The sequence below is a fragment of the Lottia gigantea genome, assembly GCF_000327385.1.
Source record: "Lottia gigantea unplaced genomic scaffold LOTGIsca_71, whole genome shotgun sequence".
In the NCBI taxonomy this organism is placed as follows: Eukaryota; Metazoa; Mollusca; class Gastropoda; family Lottiidae; genus Lottia; species Lottia gigantea.
Window position 1 is genome coordinate 408686 of NW_008710397.1, and position 27163 is coordinate 435848.

At 32.2% G+C, this 27163-nt stretch overlaps 1 protein-coding gene across 1 annotated transcript; it reads right to left on the bottom strand.

Moving 5' to 3' along the window:
- Positions 1–11503: 11503 nt before the first annotated feature.
- On the bottom strand, positions 11504–26276 carry LOTGIDRAFT_179503 (hypothetical protein; the record flags this gene model as incomplete). Its single annotated transcript, XM_009065838.1, has 4 exons — positions 11504–11986; positions 20951–21222; positions 23303–23532; positions 26236–26276. 4 exons carry the CDS (start codon positions 26274–26276, stop codon positions 11504–11506), a joined length of 1026 nt encoding a protein of 341 aa, XP_009064086.1.
- Positions 26277–27163: the final 887 nt, after the last annotated feature.

Genomic DNA, 27163 nt, shown 5'->3' on the forward strand with positions numbered 1-27163 from the left:
AATGAATAAAATGTACTTCTCTCCCTTTTTGACCTTTCTGGCGTGAATTAAAAGCATTCTATGAGTCTCAAACGGTGCCTTGGTTATTTGCACCTTAAGACTTCATTATCTTTCAAATATGAAAAGATCTGCATCATGACTGGCGTGAAAATCTGCGTCAAGATTGGCGGGAAGTTCTGTTCGCTGTTTTGTATAATTATGTATAATGTACAAATAGGGTGAACAAACTTTCAATGTTATGAAAATATTAATATATTTTGCTACTGAAAATATGATATCCATGTATCACATACACAAGCGACTATATAATTCTTATAACTATCTACTTGTGTTCCCATCGCTGTGTTATATTCGCTGTTTGCTATTATGTATAATTATGTGTTATTATATATAATGATGTATTCTGCCCAAAATAGGGCGAGCAAATTTTCAATGTAATTAAAATTTTAATATATTTTGCTACTGAAATTATGATATCCATGTATCACATACACAAGCGACTATATAATTCTTATAACGATCTACTTGTGTTCCCATCGCTGTGTTATATTCGCTGTTTGCTATTATGTATAATTATGTAGTATTATGTATAATGCTCAAAATACAAAACAACAAATTTTCAATGTATCAAAGATATCCATTTATTTTATATTTTAAATTTTTTGTAAACAATATTTTATTCTTATAAAATGAAAGCGATTAGGGAACAGGTTTTCGCCTATATTACCCCTTTCCCGTTTATAATATACGCACTATATTCCTAACATATGTATCAATTGGTGTTCTCATTATTGTGTTCTATTTGTATAATGTGTAATTATGTGTATTATGTATAATTGTTTGTTGTATGCAGCCCAAAATAGGGCGAACAAATTTCAATGTTATTAACATTTTATTTTATTTTGCTATTTTGATATTTTATACACTGGCGACTATATAATTTTATACTAATTGGTATTCTCACTGTTGAGTTATATTTGCTATTATGTATAATTATATATTATTATGTATAATGCAATATATTATGATGCATGCTGCCCAAAATAGGGCGAAAAAACAACAGTAAACAAATCCTAAACTTAAATCATAGATGATGAGTTTTCAAATTATTGGAGCTTGGAAGAATCAGTAGACTTGTTCGACCTACTTATTTCAAAGTAATAACATGATACACCCCTATTTTTTATTATTATTTTTTAGAAAGGGGGAGGGGGGTTTTATCAATCAAGACTCCATTATCGTAAAATATCAGCCATATTCTCAAAATATCGACTTAAAAGTTTTTACTCTTTACTTCAAAGAAGGAAATCTATTGTAGTTTGTATATTAATTGGCTTAGTTCACTCATAAATTTCACAAGACCTCCTTTCAACACAGTGTGTATAATTGCATAATTGTGATTCGCAAGAAAACAAATCTCCCGTACTGATATTAAAAACTAGTTCAGTATGCATGTGTGATTTTTATAAATACATAGTTAAATATTTGGTTTTGATGTAATACAATTTATGGGTTTTTTGTGTGTTTTATTAAGCCGCCTTTGGGTAGACTGACTACACAGGATATAAAGTTGCCCAAGGTGGCGATGTGTTAAACCACAGGAGATAGTCGTATAATTGTCGAAATATTATTTAAAAAATGTAAATAATATTTTCATTATATAAAAATAGTTTTTATAGCGCACGGTAGGAATATTCCCTCAAAATCTTCGAAATGTAAAAAAAAATTGCCAAAATAAATGCTTTGACTTAAATCAAAATTTAAAAAATGTAAATAATATTTGTAAACAAACTTAAATCAACGAACAATAAATTATGAACGTAAATAATATTTTCATTATGAAAATTCATAGTCTGAAGTGTCTATGATTTTGTACACAAACTTAAAACAACGAATACTAAGTTATGAATTGTAAATAATATTTTTTCATTATGAAAATTCATGAGCTGAAGCGTCTATGATTTTGTAAACAAACTTAAATCAACGAATAATAAATTATGAAATGTAAATAAGATTTCATTATAAAAATTCATAACCTGAAGTGTCTATGATTTTGTAAACAAACTTAAAACAACGAATAATAAGTTATGAAGTGTAAATAATATTTTTTCATTATGAAAATTCATGAGCTGAAGCGTCTATGATTTTGTAAACAAACTTAAATCAACGAATAATAAGTTATGAAATGTAAATAAGATTTTCATTATAAAAATTCATAACCTGAAGTGACTATGATTTTGTAAACAAACTTAAATCAACGAATAATAAGTTATGAATGTAAATAATATTTTCTTTGTAAAAATTCATAACCTGAAGTGTCTATGATTTTGTAAACAAACTTAAAACAAAGAATAATAAGTTATGAATTGTAAATAATATTTTTTTCTAAAAATTCATAACCTGAAGTGTCTATGATTTTGTAAACAAACTTAAATCAACGAATAATTAGTTATGAATGTAAATAATATTTTCTTTGTAAAAATTCATAACCTGAAGTGTCTATGATTTTGTAAACAAACTTAAAACAAAGAATAATTAGTCATGAAAGAACATTCTAGAACTTACTGACTGAATTATATTTTCCGTGTATTTATTTACATTTGCAAATATGCGTGTATTTATTTATTTATATGTAAAAAAAGAGTACAGTAGGAATATACACTAAAAATTTTCTAAATGTAAAGAAAAATTTAGAATAAAACTAATGATTTGACTTAGATCAAAATATCAACCAAATTAAAAAAAAATAATTCGTCTAGATAACAAAAACTAGAAAATTTGAATTTGTATGAATGTAATAAACCAGCATAATTCACAAGAATAACTGATATAGTTATAGTTATATAAAATTGGTAATGCCCAATACACCATCTTAGTCGATCTAACATCCAGTAATGATGATAACAACTTTCATCATACTGTTGCTTTGGACACTACAAAAATGTGCACCACATAAAATGCAAAACTATTTATATGCTTGCCAAGAAAAGGACTTCGTCACATGCATTGAATATTTCCAGATGGACGTGATTCACAGCATCTCATTGAATCTGTCGCAGTCGACCAGAGCTCACGTTAGCGTCATGGTGCCGTGTCCAATGCTTCATACAGTGCAGTTATCGACACAGTAGAACATAAAAGAAGCCAATAGCATACAATCTGTCCGAAACCGTGCCTTGGTTATTTGCACCTTAACACTTAATTATCTTTCAAAATAATATGACAAGATCTGCATCATGACTGGCGGGAAAATCTGCATCATGACTAGCGGGAAAATCTGCATCATGACTGCAGACGCCCTACATAAATGTATAATTGTCGTGCCTGGATACTACCTTTTTACATAGTGTCAAATGTTGCGCCTAATTAATGCAGGTGGGTACAGTCCTAGATTCATATTGCATCAGTCGTTCAGAAAAAAAAATACAAGTCTGTCTGGTCACAAAATACATTTCCCTCCAATATTAATGCACTATAAGACACCGTATATAAAAGAAAGAATGTGTAAGTTTAAAGTAAGAAAAAAATGGTTCTGCTATTCACAAAGTCATTTTGTTGATCCACTCATTGTATCACCTTTATTGGCGAATTCGTTTGATGTTCGACAATTTATTTAGAAGCTAGGTGCGAGAATGTCGAGAACGGCTCACGTTATTGTTAAATTATTGAAAGTTAGAAACACCAAGAGGTGAACATCGTTTGAAGGTTTTGAATTGTTTTGTTATTTAGTAGAATAGAATGAAGGATCTTCGTTTTCTTTTTATGTGTGTTGTAAGCTTACGACCCTATTTTAAGCGGTAATGAAGTTTTTTTTTCAAACGGGCCACCATGCCTAAGAGACGTATGCTAGAGAAGTTACACGGGGATTTTACTTACAATACACCAGGATGTTTTCATGTCTTGCTGTTGGCTTAACATCTCGTGAACTACATACAAAATAATGTTCTTGAATTGTTTTAACAGTAAAGTTTAGATTAAGAAATCTGCAAAAAAAAAAATGGTCTGGGCACCAACGTAAGTTTTTTTTTCTCGAAAATTTTAATGTAGGCCGATGTAAAACTTAATTTCGTAACTGCAGTTCAGCTCTTGTTACCATTACAACATTTTCTAGCCAATCAATCGACCTTCAAAGACCGAGAAGACTTCCTAACTAAATCCATTAAAATATAAACATTCGTCTTTTGCCTAGGATCTTGTATGCAATATGAACAAAGAAAATCATTGTTCTCTATTTCTACTTAGGTATTTTCTAATTTACACGCTAAATGCATTTTTGACTCAATGATGACTACACATGATAGAAATGACGATGGTTTTAGGAGACAGGGCGTTTATTTCTCGATGACAATGTTATACAAACGTGTTCGGAATAAGAAATATTCTCTCAGTAGATTTATCATTAGGTTTCAAATGGGACGGCTAATACATTAACAATAGGCCCAATAATAACAATAAATGCAGCTAAGTTAGTCAGGAATGGCCAATATGACGTGTTTTAATGGAAATAGTTCAAGTAATAACTTACGCTTGCCAATATGACGTGTTTTAATAGATATAGTTCTAGTAATAACTTACGCTTGCCATTATGACGTGTTTTAATAGAAAAAGTTCCACTTATAACTTACACTTGCCAATATGACGTGTTTAAATGGATATAGTTCTAGTAATAACTTACGCTTGCCAATATGACGTGTTTAAATGGAAATAGTTCAAATAATAACTTACACTTGCCAATATGACGTGTTTTAATAGAAATAGTTCTACTAATTACTTATACTTGCCAACATGACGTGTTTTATTGGATATAGTTCTAGTAATAACTTACACTTGCCAATATGACGTGTTTTAATGGAAATAGTTCTAGTAATAACTTACGCTTGCCAAAATGAAGTGTTTTAATAGAAATAGTTCTACTAATAACTTACACTTGCCAATATGACGTGTTTTAATGGATATAGTTCTAGTAATAACTTACGCTTGCCAATATGACGTGTTATAATGGAAATAGTTCCACTTATAACTAACACTTGCCAATATGACGTGTTTTAATGGAAATAGTTCTACTAATTACTTATACTTGCCAACATGACGTGTTTTATTGGATATAGTTCTAGTAATAACTTACACTTGCCAATATGACATGTTTTAATGGAAATAGTTCTACTAATTACTTATACTTGCCAACATGACGTGTTTTATTGGATATAGTTCTAGTAATAACATACACTTGCCAATATGACGCGTTTTAATGGAAATAGTTCTAGTAATAACTTACGCTTGCCAAAATGAAATGTTTTAATGGAAATAGTTCTAGTAATAACTTACACTTGCCAATATGACGTGTTTTAATAGAAATAGCTCTACTAATAACTTACACTTGCCAATATGACGTGTTTTAATAGATATAGTTCTAGTAATAACGTACATTGTCGTGGAGTAAAGAGTAGGTGGTCGATCCAGCAGGCTGAGATTATACCTTTGATTCAATACATTTCTCTCTGTCGGTGGTGCAGGTCGGAAGCTGAATGTGTCTAGTCAATCGAATGGAACAATAAACTAGGCCACCAATAAAAACAATGTTGCCAGCCCAACAGGATTTAATTCCACTTCATTTAAAATCCGAATTGCGCCGAATTCTGTAATATTTTCAGACTACCACCATAAGCAAATTGGTACAAAATTAGATACGCACATTTTCTAAACGTTAGTGTTCCATATAATTTATTACGTTGGTATTTAACATCGAAGATTTTGAAATTATCACGAGATTTGAAAATATGTATTGTCTTCTTGCAGAAAGGTATACCAAAATTGTACAAGAAGCAATCCCTTTAACACCTACGATAAAGGCGACGACAATGTCAATATTTTCCTAGCTAACATCTTAACTTATTGTATTCACATTGAAAATTTGTTGATGGAGATTACAAAAACTAGAAAATGAATAATGAAAGTTGAATCTAATTAACAAGCGAGTGTGAAAAATCTGTATATAGCTTTTCTTATGTTATTCCAACACTATAAAATTAAACTACACAAATTTGATTTATTTTCAAAACAAAAATAGTTTTGTTCCCTAAATTTGCATTACGGGCATTATGAATATCGCCTTTGTTGGATTGTTTTCGAAATTTACCAATCTAATGCTGAAAATTTTAATATGTCGTACGACCACCTTTGATCGTGTTCTCCCTTTAGTCATTTGTTAAGAAAATAAACATAAAAGTTGTATATCTGGTTCAGCCTTAGTACTAGTTTTCACGAATTTTTTTATTGTGACTAAACAGCGCAGATTCTGGTTTCTTATCGAAAAACAGTGTAAAGGTGCGGATAGGCGAGGGCTAGTGTCCGATACGACGTATAGTCTAAGATTATCATAAATATTACTATGCAATATTACATATAACAATGGTCAACTTTAGACATGAGGAAAAAATATGCAGATGAGCCCCATCCTAATAAAACAAAATGGCAAACCACAATACTTTCACCAGTTAAAGAAAGACCCGCCAGCAATGTACAAGTCCTATTTTTTGTTTAATCCAATACAATGGCACAATATAACAACAATTTGCAACCAATTTCAGAAAATAGAGTATTTTGATAAAACTTGAAATTAGTTTTATAAACAATCCTTATCATAAAAGTTTTTAAGGATCGAGATCAAGGGCCGTTCCACTCGAGTACGTGTGCTCTAATAGAATTCTTTCAGATTTAAAGCTTATCTTGCCTCGCCTATTAGCAGTGATTTGAAATTCCAAATCAAACATTTTAGTGTATTTAAGAGGCAATGGTCATTGGTCTTGATACGAAACACTAACAAATTGAAAAGAATAGAAAACGGGTAGATTCGAGTTTTAAATACCGCATTTAATTGATCGGCCATTGTCTATCTTATCTAAATAGCTTGTCTTCAGAATCACTAATGTTGAAACTGTCTCCTCTGCAAATAATTTCAATTGTTAAGTTGTTTTCCAATAGAGTATGACAGACGTCAGTTGGTTGATTGTGGACAAACTTTAACGCGGTCAGTACGTCGAGCAGTCAGACGAGAAGCAACATTTGACGTCAGGGTAGTCACGCGCTAAAGTTTGAACAGAGATTCTTGCAGCTCTTCTGGATTAGAGGGAAGATTATCATGGGTATGTTTGGCCAGATAAGAACAGATGTTTGTCTGGTATACCTGGAAAAGATGACCACAAAATCTTGAACCAATCCAACTACCTACTAGAAGCGAGCGTTAACTTGTCATCATCCAACAACTACCTAGTTTGTGATATCAGCATCCGCTGGAAGCGAGCGTTAACTTGTCATCATCCAACAACTACCTCGTCTACGATATCAGCATCCGCTGGAAGCGAGCGTTAACTTGTCATCATCCAACAACTACCTAGTCCACGATATCAGCATCCAAAAAATACTCAAGACATTAAAATGACAGATTTTGCCAGCAACTCTGAGAACAATTTGGATATAAACCTACACACAAATGTTTTTAAAAATCGGACAAAAAAGCACTAGTCTTTATCACGTTCACTAGTCAAATGACAGGGGCGAAGGCAATATACGTGAACATTAGAGTGTAGCTTTAGGCAGCATAGCAAAAGAAGCAAATATATTAAAACTGTGGCATTTGTTCGACAAATAGAACGTGTATTATATATACAAAATACCTCAAAAAATGAAGTAACACAAATTTTTCCTACATAAATATTTGCACAAATGGATATGATTTTCAAATGTTAAGAAATGCTTGTAAAATAATACGATATGTTATTTTGAAGAGAGCCGGGGAACGTTTGTCTAAACTTATTGTGAAAACAACGATTACAAAGAACGAGAAGAAGAAGAGATTGTTGAATAGTTGATCTTTATACTCTTAGAAAAATAATAAGAAAGAATGACACAGCATTGAAGCAAGCCTAAAATTATCGGCGTATTTACGCTTCTCACTTTACAAACCTTGGTTGAAGAATATAATTTTCACATTAGTACGGTCGCAGATGAATTTGGCATGCCTGATTTAATCTTCCTTTATAGATCTTTTGTGTGGCAGGATTCGACCGTCCTCATTAGCTATTTTGATGTTAAGTGACTCAGACAAGTGTAAACGTTCAGTATATAATATATCACGCTATACGATATTGCATTGAGCTGTTTTCCGTCAATTTTTTTTCTTTCATGAAATTTATGACAAAATTTTTTTTTTTGTACTAAAATACCACACTAGTCGATAAGCTACCTCCCAAATCTCTTGTCAGTGTTTCGTATAAAATGGTTTCCTGGTCGATGTGTTAAACATAAGTACAAGACCAACTATGCAGCTATGTTGCTTTTGAGGTTCACAATTACAATGGACTTATTTTCGATATATGTCTTTTCAATTTTCGATATTTTTGTTGTTGAAAATTTAAAAAATAAATGCATCATAAAATCATAAAGTTCATGACAGTAACTGATGTCTGCATTTCTTTTTGTCACATCAAAATTTTTAACAAAGCATGGTTTATCATGACGAATATTACTGTAGAATACTTATGTACACCCGTTATGTCCCTTGCCCTCCCCTCCTACTAAAAAAAGGAGAATAAAAAAAAGGAAAGATGTTCCTTCAAGGTCAACAAAATGAGTCAATTTGGGAAATGTTAATACGTTTTGCTTCTTATGCAGTGCAAATATGAATTAAATTTGTGCAGGTAAAACTACTTTGTTATATGGCCATTTATCACATTACAGCTACAGTTAAATTTCATATCCGAATAATCGAGACAACTTACTGATAGAGGTTATACGATTGATGATAACGTGAAAAATAACAAAAAAACGTATGGCAGATAGTGACACTCGCGAATAGTGCAGAAGGAAAATATTTGACCATGTAAAATATTTGTCGTCGACATGCTTCAGAAGGAAAATGTCATTTTTACGCGTGTCGGACAATTTGGGCGTTTCAAAACATGGCAAATTCATGTTATATTGTAGCCTTTTAACGTGACTTTTTCTTAAAAATGACGAAAATTGTTAATTTAGTATCCTAAATAGATTGTCTTGAATAAAAGGTCTTGACTCTTCGAACTTTTCAACTCAGTTTTAATCCAGTTAAGCCTTTCACTATGTGTTTTTCAAAGTAAATTACTATTTCCATATTGTCAATAACTATGTATTTTTAACGGGATTCGATACATCATTGTATACAATAATGACAGACAGAACATAACTAAACTACTAATGAATACCTTTTGATCTTAAATTTTCCATTATTGACATTATACAAAGCTATTCATGTTTCATGATTTTTTAGTTGTAAATTTTCATTTTGTTTTACCATTTTTCCACCTTGCGACTAGGACATATGGTCCAGTTATGCTACCCCTAATATGTGTATATAATATATATATATAATAGTGTAATATGTGCTCATAATCAAAAACAAACAAAAAATATTTTCACTGTTAAAATAGTGTTCAATGCATCAATTGTAGAGCGATATAAAAATATCACTATCAAAATAGTGCTCAATACATCAATTGTAGAGCGATATAGAAATACCACTGTTAAAATAGTGTTCAATACATCAATTGTAGAGCGATATAGAAATACCACTGTTAAAATAGTGCTCAATACATCAATTGTAGAGTGATATAGAAATACCACTGTTAAAATAGTGCTCAATAATCAATTGTAGAGTGATATAGAAATACCAGTGTTAAAATAGTAGCTCAATACATCAATTGTAGAGCGATATAGAAATACCACTGTTAAAATAGTGCTCAATACATCAATTGTAGAGTGATATAGAAATACCACTGTTAAAATAGTGCTCAATAATCAATTGTAGAGTGATATAGAAATACCACTGTTAAAATAGTGCTCAATACATCAATTGTAGAGCAATATAGAAATACTACTGTTAAAATAGTGCTCAATACATCAATTGTAGAGAGAAGTAGAAATTTTAAAACAGAACCTAAAAAATAACATGTTGTTACTCACTCGCTGTGTGATCCTCAGACACATGACCTATTTTCAGCGTGCGTCCCAACTGAATTTGGACAAATTACGGATTTAGTAGCTTTCGGTATGACCGAGGATTGCCGAGTCACAAACCAAATCGCAAAGTGACCTAAGGTGTTCGAAATTTGCTATTTAATCAAAAGCATTCTCTGAATTATTTCTTTTTACTTTTTAATCAACTGTAGGCGCAGACAGTCTTAAGTTTTTAGTTGTAGATTATTACTTTAGGCAAAAAAAAAAACAACAAAGGAATTTGAGATATTTACCTTCAAGAGACCAACAATCAGTACTAGAAATCTGAAATTTGAATGACAAAAATAAATCTACATCATAATATTCTATCTCTTTTTAATAGAAGATCCATTAAAAACTAATAAACCCCGTACTGGAAATCATATGGTCTTCGACTCGGGTTATACAAATTTCGTCTTTCAATTGGACCCTTGAAACTTTCAAGTTTTTTGTAATTGAACGATGTAGCTAAAATGTACCCCTTTAAAAAAACAAAAGATTATCCATATAAAGCAAGTACCACTTTCTCGATTGTGTTCACTGCTTAGATATTAAGGTTCTATTCTTCGCATTTATGCTAAAATTCATATATGCAATAGAGTAAGTAATGTTTTATGATCTTTCGAGCTGCAAATGGCTACAGTATCAGTCATATTTTCTTATTATATTTACATGGTATATATTTCGATATGATTCTGCAATGGATAATACATCGAATGGTATTTTTCATGTTAGTGCTGAAATCGAACATGGTATGACAGACGGTCTTCTCGCTATCTACCCCGTCCTATAATAAAAGATAATAAAATTCAAATCTCATATTGGAATATTTTATAACATGATTGGATGACAATATACATTTCTTTTTGGACATAACAACAATAAATAATTACATGATTTATAACCACTATAAAATAAACAACACAAGAACGGTTCATATCAGAGTTAAAATAAACAACACAATAATGGTTCTTGTTTATTAATCCAAATTAACGTCATAAAGACAGTTGTTGTCAAAGCTTAAATAAACAACACAAAACGGTTCATTTCTGTGTCATTTCCAGCTCCATAACAAGGAAGTATTCACAGCAATAAGAGTCAGTCCATAATTACAATGGTTACAAGAATGGACCTTATCGAAACTCTTATGAACCTCACGAGAATGGTTTGTAACCAATCCCAATACTGGCCTTTTCCTGGCATCTAATGTTTCTAATATGACATTCTTGTGGCATTCGGGTCGACCTTGCGTCTGGCAGAATCTAGATGCAGTTACATTAAGACCCAACGTCACCGTCGACTGAAAAATTGGTCGAAATCTGCGAGCAACCACACTTGCTGGTAGTCGGGACGTTATATACAGGCTCACAGCTCCTTTTTCTGTAAATTAAAGTTCTATAATGAAAAGGAAACTAAACTTACTTCTTTGCAAATATTCTAATGAACAATAATTATGTTTCTATATTAAAACTCTATTTTATTTACAAGTATACTCTTCCGTTCGTTCACTACACTTATTGCAATTAACATAACAACACCAGTGAAATTTACAGTTACACTGCCACGTACGCGTATATTGATGCGTATTATAGCCACGTCCACAACACATCAAGTCACAACCGTCCGTGTCTTTTGTTGTACGATTACACTTCCTACCAACTGTTCCTAAGGATCCAGTTTTTCCGTCAAAATCACAATAATTGGGGGATTTATCCAGATACACCAGATGACTTCTTCTGGGTTTTCTGTGTGGTCTTTTAGCACGTTTTAATATTAATGTCACCGCCGTTCGAGCACGTCGTCCTAAATATGGCACCACTATTTTTGATTTTTTATATCTCTTTTTCAAAGAGTCTCCTATCTTTCGAAAAGGAGGTAATGTTGTCCAACACGTTTTCATTGTACATGAACCGGAAACGCCGTGACACTTGCAATCTGTTCCCATATTATCTTTAACGGCCTGAAAAAAAATAAAAACACTATTATTTCAATAACATCCTAGCAGCAAGCTGAACATTTAAAATGCTTACCGCGTTCAATAATCTACATAACATTAACAGTATTAAATGGAATTCCCTTTCACAGTTCAAAATCTGTTAGTCAATGATTCTCAGCAGGTGAGGAATTTCTCCCAAGGGAGGAATTGGAAGACCATCGGGAGGAATTAATTCCAGTTATAGAAATGGGAGGAATCGTCGAACACGAGAGGAATTAGGAGGCAAGGTGATCTACGACTGACATCATTCACCCAGGACATACCAAAAATCGTGGGAACATTCAGTCCAAGGGTCACATTGAACTATCTTGATATGTGGTGTATGATTTTATATCTATTCATGGTTATTCGTTGGATAAATTTTTCGAGTGAAATACGTTTCAAAATGATGAATTTATTTTGTGGAGGAATAGATCTGCCCGAGGTTCAGAAGTACTGTGTTAGGTCATTCCGTCCCTATCTGACAAAAAAAAACAACAAATGCATATCCAAACGCAATTCACAAATATATAAAAGCCAACAAAATCAATGAATACTCCGTGTATCTGGGGGGTAACTCAGTAAGATTTTGAACTATAGATTACAAAGAATACAGTCGAGAGAAATAGACATAACTTCATTAATGTTTTGATCTTAAAGAACACTCGAGTATAAAAAGATATTCACATAACCTCAAGTTTCATTCCCACATGTTAACGGATTATAGACCCTTTGATTTCGGCATGTTGATAATGAATTATAATTGCGTAAAGTACTGGTAATACTATAATTAAAGAACATAAATAACTTTGTGTAAGGGCGGTAGAATAAAAATGAAACATCAAACAACGAAAAACAGACGCTAACCAAAGGATCGATATTTTTCAACCGTTCAAATCAGAAGTACGAAAAGGGAATATTTGACTGGTGTTAGTCGTTTTCAGTGCAGAGGGACAACGATAATATGCTGTTATTGCTCGTCGAAAAAATCCGAATAATCAAAAAATATTTAAAATGATTCTGAAAAAAAATTCATATACCAATAAAAATCCTTCTTGGTGGGTTTTTATGACAAAATTGGTCACACCTTTTAATATATTCCGAACGTAAGGCATAACTGTGCGTTTAGCAAGTTGTAGATAACGTACAATACGTTTGAATTCTAATCGAGTTTGTTTAATATTTAATATCTGGGAAGGATAACATAAGCAAAGCCTGTTCCCAATCATTTGTGTTCCAAGAAAGTTGATTAATGACAACAGAAATAATATTGATCAATAACGTTTCCAGATACAAATACGAGAATCTTTTAGCTTCAAAGTTCTTGATCCAAATGTCCTGATAAGGAGAACATGAAAATAGAATAGTACGAGGTTTTGTCACAAAGTCCTCGATTTATAACACTAAATGACAACAAGAGATACTCTAACCCTTCCTGGCTAAACAGAAACATCTGATTTGACCTCTTGCTCTTGATGGTACACTATGATAATATCCTAGTCTGTTAATGGCAACATCAAAACGGATTGAAACTTGTGAATCTCAAAAATCCAAAAAGCTTACCGACTGAGACTTAATGAAAACATGTTGTGAATGTAAACTAACTTTTCTGAGACATCTTTGAAAAAAATAATTTAACTCTCGCATGTCAGGATTATGTAACGCAGTGATGTCGACAAGAGTAGAAACTGTAAAGGGATGAAAGACAAGGGAATAGAATATTAAAGTTGGTTGAAATGAGTGAAAAAGTCGTCTGAACAATGCGACTAATGTACTGTGTGTTTGTCTTTAGATTTATCAACTTGGGTGCGTAATTACTTTTTCCCACAAACCCAGTGTTGAATAAAAGAAAGCCTTCTCTTTCTTGTTTCAGTTATTTCGGGGTAACAACAGTACAAACCTATACAACTACTGTTGTTGGAAATTCCAACATGTATGCATGTCTGTGTGTAATAAAGACTATCACAAGTATTTCGAAATGTTCAAATTCTGATGCTGTTCGCGGCTTGCATTGTATTTTTAACGCTTAATTTAGTTTCAGTACGTTCTTAAACTGTTACTGCCTTTTGCAATATCGGACTTTCGATCTAGTGTCGACATTTTGAATCAACTTTTCGAGTTAGAAGAAGCTTTTACTGTCTTTCGAGTTTCTTTTATATCAGACTGAATATCTTGTTTTCCTGCATCGTCACCATCTTCCAACTTAACAGTATACTACTTCCTTACTAGAGCTATCCTAATCACAAATGGTACGGCGATCGCTTTTTGATTTAAACACATTTTATTACAACAACAGTACAATGATTTGGCAAACGTTACAAAAACTTTGCGGCGATTTTCTGTCATGCACAAGGCACTCGAAGAGAGAAATTAATATGAAAATTAATATAGATCAAAACAAAGATTTTTGAATACCGCACAAAGATTGAAATCATGAAATGACTTGAGATTTTCTCAGTCTAATATAAAACCACCACGAACTAGTTGGTGATACAAATTTGATTATAAATTCAGGCTACAAGACCTCGATCTGATTCATGGGTGGTACAGTAGAAATTCTACCTGGAAAACATCATTTACACAAGAAAAAACAGCCAAGTATTTTCTAAATATACATTTGGTCCAGTAGTTAACCTGGACATCCGAGAATAAATAAACGATACCCGATGCCTCTTTCATCAAGTCCATTGTCCAATCTTTTGTTAAGGGATATTTTCTTTTCCCTCCGAAATTTGGTCGAGGATCATCTTTTTGTTATGATGAGGTCAATATAAGCACGTTATTTGTCTATCAACGACACGTTCCACATAATTGGGTAAAAACATGAAATATTAAGCTATAGTCCCCTTTTGAATCGTGAAGATTCAATTTTAGAATACAGCTAGCGGGTCCATTGCTAAGTTGGTTATTTTAAAAAGGTTCCGCTATTTTCTGGGTGCATTTTTACCTTTCTCCCACTAAATGGGGAAATGAAGACAAGCCATGTCCAATGACGGAAATTTTACCAGGACAGCGACATTGAATGGCGAACATTATAAAACGACGGCAGTATTGAGCTAGCAATTGTCTAATCCGAACTAGCAAGGTGAGATCTGATTGAAACAAAAAATATTGGTCTTAAATGATAATCTTGTTCACAGAAACGTAAAACTATTCAGGGAGTTATTATTTTATCTGATTTTGGAACAGAAAAGAAGAAAAATACCCAGCCGATTCAGACCACCTATTTTATGAAGTATTTGTTCCATCCGAGGCCTGTACAGGTGGGGGAAGCCATCTGTCCTTTCTTCGAAATCTACCTATGCTGGAATCGAAATTTGGACCAGTGTTACTGGGTTATTTAATTATCTAATTCCAGATCACAATAGATGGAATTTCTCAATGAAGTAATTTGGTCCCATCCTACGCTTGTACATTTTTAAGAATCAAACCCTACCTTTCTCTAATCATACCCATGTAATTTATAAATGTTTCAGACCAAGAGAGAAGACATTAATCTGTTATGTGTATGTCTAGCCAAATAACTAATTTGATATTAAACCTAATAAAAACCGAACATGAAATTTGATTGGAAAAACTATGTTCACTTTATGGTCATCTTGTAAAGCGTCAATCAAAAGGGACATGTTCAATTAACCTGTATATGACCTGATTTGATATATAATTTAATATATACATTGTCTTCCTAATATACTAATAGTTACATGTTATCCTATCGAAAAATAACCAAAATATACAATTCATATGGTGTTCAAAAGTCGACAATATCAATGAGGTGGTCCAATAACTACTAATATCTCTACCTTTGATCGAAAACTATTTCTCTTCAACCTTCTAGATTCTTTGCAGATACATTCTTGGAATTTGCATAGTGAACGTTTTGTCAAAGTTTAATAGTAAGCAAATTTGTAACTTGTGTGGTTGCGAGTTTTTTTTTAAATGTTTGAGGACCCTAAAGAAAAACCTCTAGAAGAAAACGATTTTGATAAGAATTTGGAATGTGAACGATCTTAGAACTTACATAATGAATAGCTTACAGAAACTGCTTAAGGGATAGTTTTAGAACTTGTTCACACCGAATACGTATGAGAACTTGAAAAGTGAATGATTTGTGTCAGAACTTGCATAGTGAACAATTTTTATTGGAACTTGCATAGTGAACATTTTTTATTAAAACTTTTATAGTGAACAATTTTTATTAGAACTTGCATAGTGAACGATTTTTACTAGAACTTGCATAGTGAACGATTTTTATTAGAACTTGCATAGTGAACGATTTTTATTGGAACTTGTATAGTGAACGATTTTTATTAGAACTTGCATAGTGAACGATTTTTATTAGAACTTTTCTAGTGCACGATTTTTTTTAGAACATGTATAGTGAACGATTTTTATTAAAACTTGCATAGTGAACGATTTTTATTAGAACTTTTATAGTGCACGATTTTTTTTAGAACATGTATAGTGAACAATTTTTATTAGTACTTGCATAGTGAACGATTTTTATTAGAACTTGCGTAGAGAACAATTTTTATTAGAACTTGCATAGTGAACGATTTTTATTAGAACTTGCATTGTGAACAATTTTTATTAGAACTTGCAAAGTGAACGATTTTTTATTGGAACTTGCATAATGAACGATATTTTGATTAGAACTTGCATAAAGGATAGCTTTTAGAGCGTAGAATAAAGAGCAGTTAGTATTCGAACATTGTCATATCTGAGACAATATATTTATACAGAAACAAACTTAAAGTAATTAATTCACTTCCAAATAAACGCATGTGTATTATATTGTTCCAGATCACCAAAAATATGTCATGTTGAAAAGGAGTGTTTTATCACCTTATTTGTAGACGCAAAAAAAAATCTCATTCATGACCTTTTATGAATGAATTGAAAAAGGTGAATCACAATTCGGAAGATAAAATCAGTACATTTGAAGAACAATGCCTTCAAAGTCAAAATTAGACTATGTCAAGGCATAACGTTCAGCAAATGCACTGTAGATTCAATTGACCTACAAAATCATTATATGAAACGTCTGGCTCTACAGTAAAATTTTAATTTTAATTCCACTTCCCACTGCCTTTTGATCTTTTGATTCTTAATTAACAACTTTCAAGAACAAATCTGCGTATAGATTTTCATAAGTGGAAGTCGACCTAGACACAGTTTGAATAATTGAATTTTATTCGTTTTCAGACTTCCGCGACCCAATTTACATAATACTTACATCCCCCCCCCTCTTTTTACAAAAATGGTATATCTGTACAATTTTGATATCGTCAGAATCTTACTTCATCGCAATATGCTTTCTCCCAAAACGTCTTCTAAAAGTGCCGATAGTAGTTATAGATTTCTCGACTGAATTAAAAAACAACGGCAGATCGCATTTAAATAATGTTCGTATCTCTTTCATAAGTGTTAAATACTCGTTGGCGCGTTTATGTGTTTTTATTATTATTTGAAAGTCGTTCAATCAAGTAAAGCAATCAGCGAACCATGTATGGATATCAATACAATGTTATAGTAGCTTTCAAATAAACTTCATTCAAAGGAAAGTGAATGGAAAGCACATCAAGAGAGTAAAATCAAACACATTCATAAACAGTTGAGAAAATATTTTTTCGCGTGTATGCGTTTAAGAAATAAAACAATTTCTGGGTCAGAACAGTTTTCTATTTCTATAAATTCTATCAATAAAAATCGTTTGATTCAAAAATCTTTTCAAATTTTGTCTCATGTTAGTATGACCTCAAAGCAAATATTACGAGTATTTTGAAACGTTTATTGTTTCCAAAGGTATTATTTATCGACACCGTTACAAAGTGTTTTAGCGTTAACCAATTTGAAACTTTACAACAAGGAATATTGAGATGAAAACTATATTGCAATTGATATCGATAAAGGGAACTGTACTGCAAGTAATATGGAGATAGGAAACTATTCTGCAAGTTATTTCAAGAAAAGAAGCTTTTCTACAAGTAATATCGAGATAACAAACTATTCTAGAAGGAATATTGAGAAAGAAACTTTTCTTCGAGAAATATCGAGATAGGAAACTATTCTACAAGGAATATCGAGATAGGAAACTATTCTACAAGGAATATCGAGATAGGAAACTATTCTACAAGGAATGTTGAGAAAAATTTTCTACCAGAAATGTTGAGATAGGAAACTACACTGCAAGTAATATCGAGATAGGAAATTATACTACAAGGATTATAGCAATATGAAACTATTCTACAAGGATTATCGAGATAATAAACTATTCTACAAAGAATATCGAGATAAGAAACTATTTAAGAAGGGAAATCGAGATGGGAAACTATACTATAAGTAACAACGAGATAAGAAACAATACAACATATTCCATCGAAAAAGGAAACTGTTCTACATGGAATATCGAGATAAGAAACAATTCTACAAGGAATATCGAGATAAGAAAGAATTCTACAAGGAATATCGAGATAAGAAACTATTCTAGAAGGTAAATCGAGATGGAAAACTTGGAATATCGAGATAAGAAACAATTCTACAAGGAATGTCGAGATAAGAAACTATTCTAGAAGGGAAATCGAGATGGGAAACTATACTATAAGTAACATCGAGATAAAAAAACAAAACAACATATTCTATCGAAAAAATATCGAGATAAGAAACAATGTTTCATATCTGTCGTAAAAGGGAACTATTTTACAAGGAATATCGAGATAGGGAACCATCCTTTGAGTACTATCGAGATAGGAAACTATGCATCAAGATAGGAAACTATACTATAAGTAATATCGAGTTCGGAAACTATACTATAAGTAATATGGAGATAGGACACTATACTATAAATAATATGGAGATAGGAAACTATACTATAAGTAATATGGAGATAAGACACTATCCTATAAGTAATATGGAGATAGGAAACTATACTATAAATAATATGGAGATAGGAAACTATACTATAAGTAATATGGAGATAGGAAGCTATACTATAAGTAATATGGAGATAGGAAACTATACTATAAGTAATATCGAGTTCGGAAACTATACTATAAGTAATATGGAGATAGGACACTATACTATAAGTAATATGGAGATAGGAAACTATACTATAAGTAATATCGAGTTCGGAAACTGTACTATAAGTAATATCGAGTTCGGAAACTGTACTATAAGTAATATGGAGATAGGACACTATACTATAAGTAATATGGAGATAGGACACTATACTATAAGTAATATGGAGATAGGAAACAATACTATAAGTAATATGGAGATAGGACACTATACTATAAGTAATATGGAGATAGGAAACAATACTATAAGTAATATGGAGATAGGACACTATACTATAAGTAATATGGAGATAGGACACTATACTATAAGTAATATGGAGATAGGACACTATACTATAAGTAATATGGAGATATGAAACTGTACTATAAGTAATATGGAGATAGGACACTATACTATAAGTAATATGGAGATAGGACACTATACTATAAGTAATATGGAGATAGGAAACAATATTATCAGTTATATGGAGATAGGACACTATACTATAAGTAATATGGAGATAGGACACTATACTATAAGTAATATGGAGATAGGAAACTGTACTATAAGTAATATGGAGATAGGACACTATACTATAAGTAATATGGAGATAGGAAACTGTACTATAAGTAATATGGAGATAGGACACTATACTATAAGTAATATGGAGATAGGACACTATACTATAAGTAATATGGAGATAGGAAACTGTACTATAAGTAATATGGAGATAGGACACTATACTATAAGTAATATGGAGATAGGACACTATACTATAAGTAATATGGAGATAGGACACTATACTATAAGTAATATGGAGATAGGAAACAATACTATAAGTAATATGGAGATAGGACACTATACTATAAGTAATATGGAGATAGGACACTATACTATAAGTAATATGGAGATAGGACACTATACTATAAGTAATATGGAGATAGGAAACTGTACTATAAGTAATATGGAGATAGGACACTATACTATAAGTAATATGGAGATAGGACACTATACTATAAGTAATATGGAGATAGGACACTATACTATAAGTAATATGGAGATAGGAAATTATACTATAAGTAATATGGAGATAGGAAACTATACTATAAGTAATATGGAGATAGGAAACTATATTATCAGTTATATCGAAATAAAAAGCATCTTTTAAAACAACAATAATTTCTATTGTTTGTTTATTTGCCAAAAATGTAAGAAAGGCAATAAATTTGTCTCTAAAATCAAAATGTCATTATCGATTGCCTCGGGCAAATTTGATCACTCGATCAGATAAAGCGACAACAATATTTCGTATTTTAAGATTTTTTCATATTCTCTATTTTAAACCGTTTTGAGACATAGAAAATCGATACAATCAAAAAGAAATTTATTTTTTAATATCATGCAGTCAATTTTCATCAGATAAGATATTTATTATTTGATGTAAATTGCGCACTAGAAACTATGGGCAAAGCGTTAGGGGGACAAAAATATATCAAATTAGAAATTGCTATTTCACCAAGGTCATGAAAAATTTTTTATGTGTATTTTATCCATTTTATGTTCTGAAGAAGGAAGGTGCAAGACAGGGCATATAACATTAAGCTCTAATGTAAAAAAAAATCTTATTCTGTGATACAGCGTTTCGACAATTTACATTCTAATCATCAATGCGTTTCAGCATTTCATGAAACCACCTTTCTCAATGAACAGAACACCTTCCATAGGTTTCATTTGGAACTACTTAAGCTTGTATTAGGAGTAGATATATATGATACTTATACAGATATGACTACCAATAAAGGTTTACGTTTCAAAAACAATCCGTGTCATAACTGTCAAGATAAAAATAAAAACGAAAAGTACACCACAAAAATAAAACAAAGATATACAAACCTTTCTGCCGGCTCTATTATTATGTAAGTTCATTAAAGACCTAGCATTTTGTGCGATTTCTCGTGCATCCATGAATTTTCTGGCTAAACGTAATCCATGTTTAATGTCCGCACTACACCCACCCCACTTCCAGCCCTGGGGAGCTAATTTCCCATCCCCTTTGTCTTTATCACAGCCACAATTCGGTAAACTTCCCAATCCACATGACTGAGTTATAGCATAACTAACACCAGCCGACGTCATAGCATAAATAAAAGCTGCTTCTTTTGTACCTGAAATCAATAAACAAAAGTATCATGAGTTAGCTATTCGGAGCGTTTTGCAGTGCCCTGAGCTTGCATTGATACCGATTACTCTTTTCGAAGAAATGCAGGATTAGGGACTTATTTTAGATTCTGAAGACCTTATCTAGATATGATTTTTTCAATGTATGAAATTGCCCTGTTGTGGCAAAATACTGTTTCCGATGATTAATGGAGAATCCAGCTTATGAAAACATACCGTGTGGGTTTAAAAGAAAAAAAGCTTATTCAATGCTGTCAGCCTTGAAAGGATAACATCATCCAATTATATGCTTTACCAACAAAGTACAGATGTAGTTATTCACACCACCTTTCAGAATTAAATATTTAAACTACTAAGCCTAAATGAACAGTATTTTGTAGTATCAAGTAATACTAGTAATATAATTTGAGCTCTTTGTCTGTAATAGCAAATGATTTGAGTAATTGTTTGGACTTAATGCTGAAATATCCGCAACAACACAGGATGGGGAAGGAGGGGATTGCATCTAAAAATGACCAAAGAGGGTCCATAACTAAGCAGTTATTCAAAATACAGAAAATATTGACAGCTATCAAGAAATCTATGCTAGCCTCGGGATGTTCTGAATGGCGGTATCATGATAGAAATAGAAAGTTATCGGGTACGAAAATCTTGAATGAATTCGTTACTACAGTAAGTAAATGTTGTGAATGGACACAATAGAAAAAAAAATTGTCTTTCTCAGGAAAGTGTGAGAAAATGTACAAAAATGACCAATTTAGAAAGAAAAGAACAACTTTGTTTAAAAAAAAACTTCAATGAAATACACTTGATAATACCAACAAAGGGATTAAAATGATTATTTTGTTTTCTGGTGACGCACATTACTTTTCAAAAACCAGAAGTATTTAGGAAATACGCCCACATAACGTTTTGTTTATGTTCATCCGTCGGTCCAAGTGTTCTAGAAAAGTTCGAATTTAAGCACTTTTTTATTTACCCCTTGAACTTAGAATTTGACCCTATAAGGATTCGACAAACTGTCTAATTATTTAATCATATAGGGAAGATAAAGCGAGAACTTTGCCGTACTGTACCGTTGTTTAACCAACTGCGTGTCGAGGTGGGCGAATTGTGATATTATCCACTGTCTTTTATTTCTTTTATGGGTAGGCCTATTGATGAAAATATTTAAACTGGAACATACTGGACAGATTATATAACAGAGAATTCCTTCGTCATTCCGAAATGAGACATGATTGATACCAATACTGTAAGTCATGTATCAGATTCAACGATAGTAACTTCCCAAATCGACAACTGTCTATGCAATTCATAGTTATTCCAATCAAAGACGGCTCTTGACTATTTAAGAGAGCACTGTTATAAAAAGCATTGTTGAATCGCCTAGGGAATTTAAATGGTGTGTATCTAAATGGGTGCGTTAGTTAGGAATGTTCACGGATATATTTTTAGATATAAATATATGCACCTTAATTTAGAAAGGTGTCGTTCTTTAAGGTGAAGCTCGATGGGAGTATTTTTTTTATCAATTTAAGGACACAATAGGATTAAGATGATAACAATAACTGGCCAACACCCACCTGAATAAACTCAAGTTGAATTACTGTAAACAAAATGAGTTCATACATCTATTATTGTATGTTTCCCGCTAGTCTTATTGTTCGTATTGATAAATAAAGTAAACTGATGAATGATGACTGTCCTACTCTCATATAGATCTATGTGCCTTGTCTTAGTTGACGGTTTCCCAATGTCAGTGATGAGGGGGGGCTGGCGTGGCAAAAAACCGCCTAGTTGTTCGGAAGAGACAATAAACCGAGGTAAGGTGTACTACAGGCTGTGCACGTTAAAGATCCCAGTTGGAAATCGAAAGAGTAGGACGCTGTCGTAAGAAAATCTCCGGTCTTCATTAGCCAAAATAAGTTGCTATATAGGTCAGAAAAGCGAATTTGAAATATCTCAGCTCTTCCCAATGAAGTCCAGTAAGTAGGCCTACCCGCCATGTTGCGAGACTCTTTTATATTCTAAACTTAACGACGAAACTAAAATCAGAGTAAAACTTACCGCCTAGTGATTCGTAACCGAACATAGAATCATTGGAATCTAATGTGGAACAATTCCATCTCATAAAACGAAATTGATATTGACATTCCGTTAATCCCAATTTAGCGCCTTCACCGATTGAAACAATGGCATCAGGCCTGCTCCGACAAATGGCTCTCTGTTTCGGAGCCATTCCTGGAATTTTGTTGCAGATTATATTGGCTCCTAGAGCCACCACTGATGAGAGGGCCCTGGAAAAAGAAAAAATATATCTTATGAAAGCGGACGGATTTTTTTCAGATTTAATGCCAAAGATTGTGATTTAAGATGAAGCTGATTTCAATGGTCAACTATAATAGCACAATGAAACGTATGGGTGCAAGACCCTAAAACCGAGGGTAGATCAACAACCAGAGGCCATATTCTTGAAAACTTGACTTAAGATGATTTTCTTGTTCAGTATTTTGAATTCAAATTTAGTTTTATTATCCGATCAGATTAAAATCTGAATTTTGTCAAACGTACGTTTTTGAGAATAAGGTCTCAAAATGTATAAGAAATAATTTACCTTTGTAGATCATATGTAAAGGTAGTTACACTTTTCGTTACATAAATAAAAGTCTCATGTTAACAATTAAAAAAAGAAAATACTTAAAACTGTCTGACTTTATTTTCTCCATAATCGTAGGATATTGACAAAATTAAAGGATATATCTTAGCACAAATTGATAAGTATCGTTTCAGTATTTCTTTTTGTGATTTAAAGGGAATCGGCTTTACTCTTTTTTTCACATTTGTAGATATCTGGACTATCATCTCTGCAGTGCATTTTGTTGTGGATAACCACAATCATGTCTCATATTGACACATGTTGGTACCTGTCAAACTACCAGCAGAGTTAATAAGATTCACTACGGGATTATTAATGATCAGCACACTATAAATATGTATCAGTTTACTCAATTATCCAGCACAACTAAAGATCGCGTGATATTCCTATGTTTATTAATTGAAAAACAGTGAAAGGTGGATGTCGACCATAATTAGATATCAGATCGTATTAGCTTTCTCTAGACAGGTAAATATTGCAGCTAACATAGACACATTTTCTAAGATTTTGCATTAACATCTGACACCTTTCGATTTCGTCGTACCGTGGTACTACTTTGAAAAAAAAAACTTTTACAATAGACAAAATAACGAAAATGAAATAAAACGTACATAATTAATAATACTGCAATGCTGGAGATACACTATAAAACAAAAGTCTGATTCAATCAAATTGTTCACTTTTTCAACATAACATGCATAATTTTACTCTACAACTTCATGAAAGTAGAATGCAGCACAAACTGTTTAGTTTGTCAAGTTTTCGGCGATGACCCCAAAAATTGGTAAGGAAATTACATGAAAATCTAAACCATTAATTTCTTAGAGTTTGATTTAATAACCAAGGACCATTATTTAATAACCAAGGACCATTATTTAATAACCAAGAACCATTATTTAATAACCAAGGACCATTATTTAATAATCAAGGACCATTATTTAATAACCAAGGACCATTATTTAATAATCAAGAACCATTTTTGACAATCAAGGACAATTATTTAATAATCAAGGACCATTATTTAATAACCAAGGACCATTATTTAATAACAAGGACCATTATTTAATAACCAAGGACCATTATTTAATAACCAAGGACCATTATTTAATAACCAAGGACCATTATTTAATGATCAAGGACCATTATTTAATAATCAAGGACCATTTTTGATAATCAAGTATCATTATTTAATACCATGTAAACGACTAGTAAAGGTTGTCATCCCGTCACATGTAATAATTACATGGTTTGCTTTGTTCAGTAACATGGATATATTAATGATACATTATCTAGGCTAGACATTACATGTGTCTAATATAATCCAGGTATCAATATCCATGTATTCTTTTAATGATTACTGTCTATGACCTTGCTATTTTTATATCCAACATTATGGAGAATGTCTCTCACAAAGACAAATTGAAACAAATTGAAAATACAGTCATTTTAAAAGCCGACAAAATCATGAAGGTGAGCACAAAATGAGTGCAAAAAACTGAATGACCAAGCTTTCCAACTGTCGAGGAAGCGCAGCCTGTAGGAATTAGGGTTGTTCACTATCAAATTAGTACCCCAGATTACATTTCTTGGTCTATTTCATTTCGGGCCCACTAGCCCAAAATGAGTACAAAAGCCCAAATGAATAATTTAACATTTTACTGAATGACGAAGCTATCCAATTTCCATGTTTATCAACAGCACTGTCCAAGGAACACAGCCTGTAGGGCCTTAGTTTACTGTCATATTAACACCCCAGATCTACATCTCCATGTCTTTCGAGATCAAACCAGGTATTCTAATGAATATTAATGGACAATCCATGGGCTGGATCGCTGAAGTAAATGAATGATTTAATTTGAGGGTAGCTCGAGTCCATACGCGCGTTGAAGACATTTTCTTAAAATATTCACAGACGATAAATCACAATAAATATTAATAGAAACATTGACCCCTATCTTCAACCTGTGGCGAAACCCAAAGGCGCTTTACACTATTCTGGTAGCTATGTTTTGAATATTTTTGTACATGGAAATATATTTCTACAAATAATTAAAATCAACAAGAGATACAGATCTTCTATTGAAGTATAGTGGAGAATGTGGCAAAACAAGACTTTAAAAAAAATTTCATTTAAGCAGGTATATATATGGAGATATATGTATGCCATTTATACTGTTATTGGAGAATAGTGATATTGCATTGGCACATACTTACACATATCCAATATAAATATGATAAATCGTTTGAATATTAAAATTTATTGCTTAAGGTCTTTTGGTATCCCTAAAAAAACTGCAATCTAATGCCGAAGATCTAATCATTTTTGATACCAGAATGATCTGACATCGAGAAGGCCGCCCAGACAACGGTTGGACTTACTGTCATTTTAGCAAATATTTGAACAATTATCCAATGTTGAGTTCCGAATGATTTTGACCAGGAAATGAATAAGCTGCTTCATGAAGGATAGCATAGCGATTTGTCGACAATCGCCTTTTAACTTAATGGAATACGCATATACTACTGACTACCAAACCATGGCATCCATTCACCAAAAACAATTAATTTCAAATGAATGGAATCTTCCCTTCCCCTAAATCAAAATATTTCAAGATCTACATGTATTATATTTATGTTATTGTATATTAAGGTGGTAAGGGGCAGTAATAGCTACTGTGATATGATCCTTACTCCCGGTGTTCAACAATATGTATCTGTCTTGTTTTAATATTGTGAAGTTAATGTGGATTTGCCATTAATATCATTATAACGGTAATCATTGTTTCATGAACCTCATTTGGTTTTAAAGATGTTCAAATTGCTTCACCAATATCCAAACACTTCATTACATCTATGATATAAATATTCCCAAACACACCCTTTAAATTGGCCGGAACTGCCAGTCTGAAATTAGGTGTAGGTGGTTGGATTTGGTCTACGCTTTATTACATTAACATAGTTCATACGAAACAAATACTAACTCGATTAATAAAAATATTTTAAACCGCGAGAAGACGAGATACTGATAATATAAGAAGACCACCAACATGGAGAACTGCTGTTTTTCGACCCAATATCAAGTTTTTATTTACAATAATTTGAATATCAATATTAGTGGTGGCGAATGGTGTTAACATGTTATCGTCATACATTGTATTGTTACTACGAATTTCCAGACGAAAGACTAGAAAGTAGCCTACTTGACTGTTCGTCATATCTGTGATGGCTCCCAGTCCATTGGTTTGATGATTTGACCTACTCGAAGCCTAGAT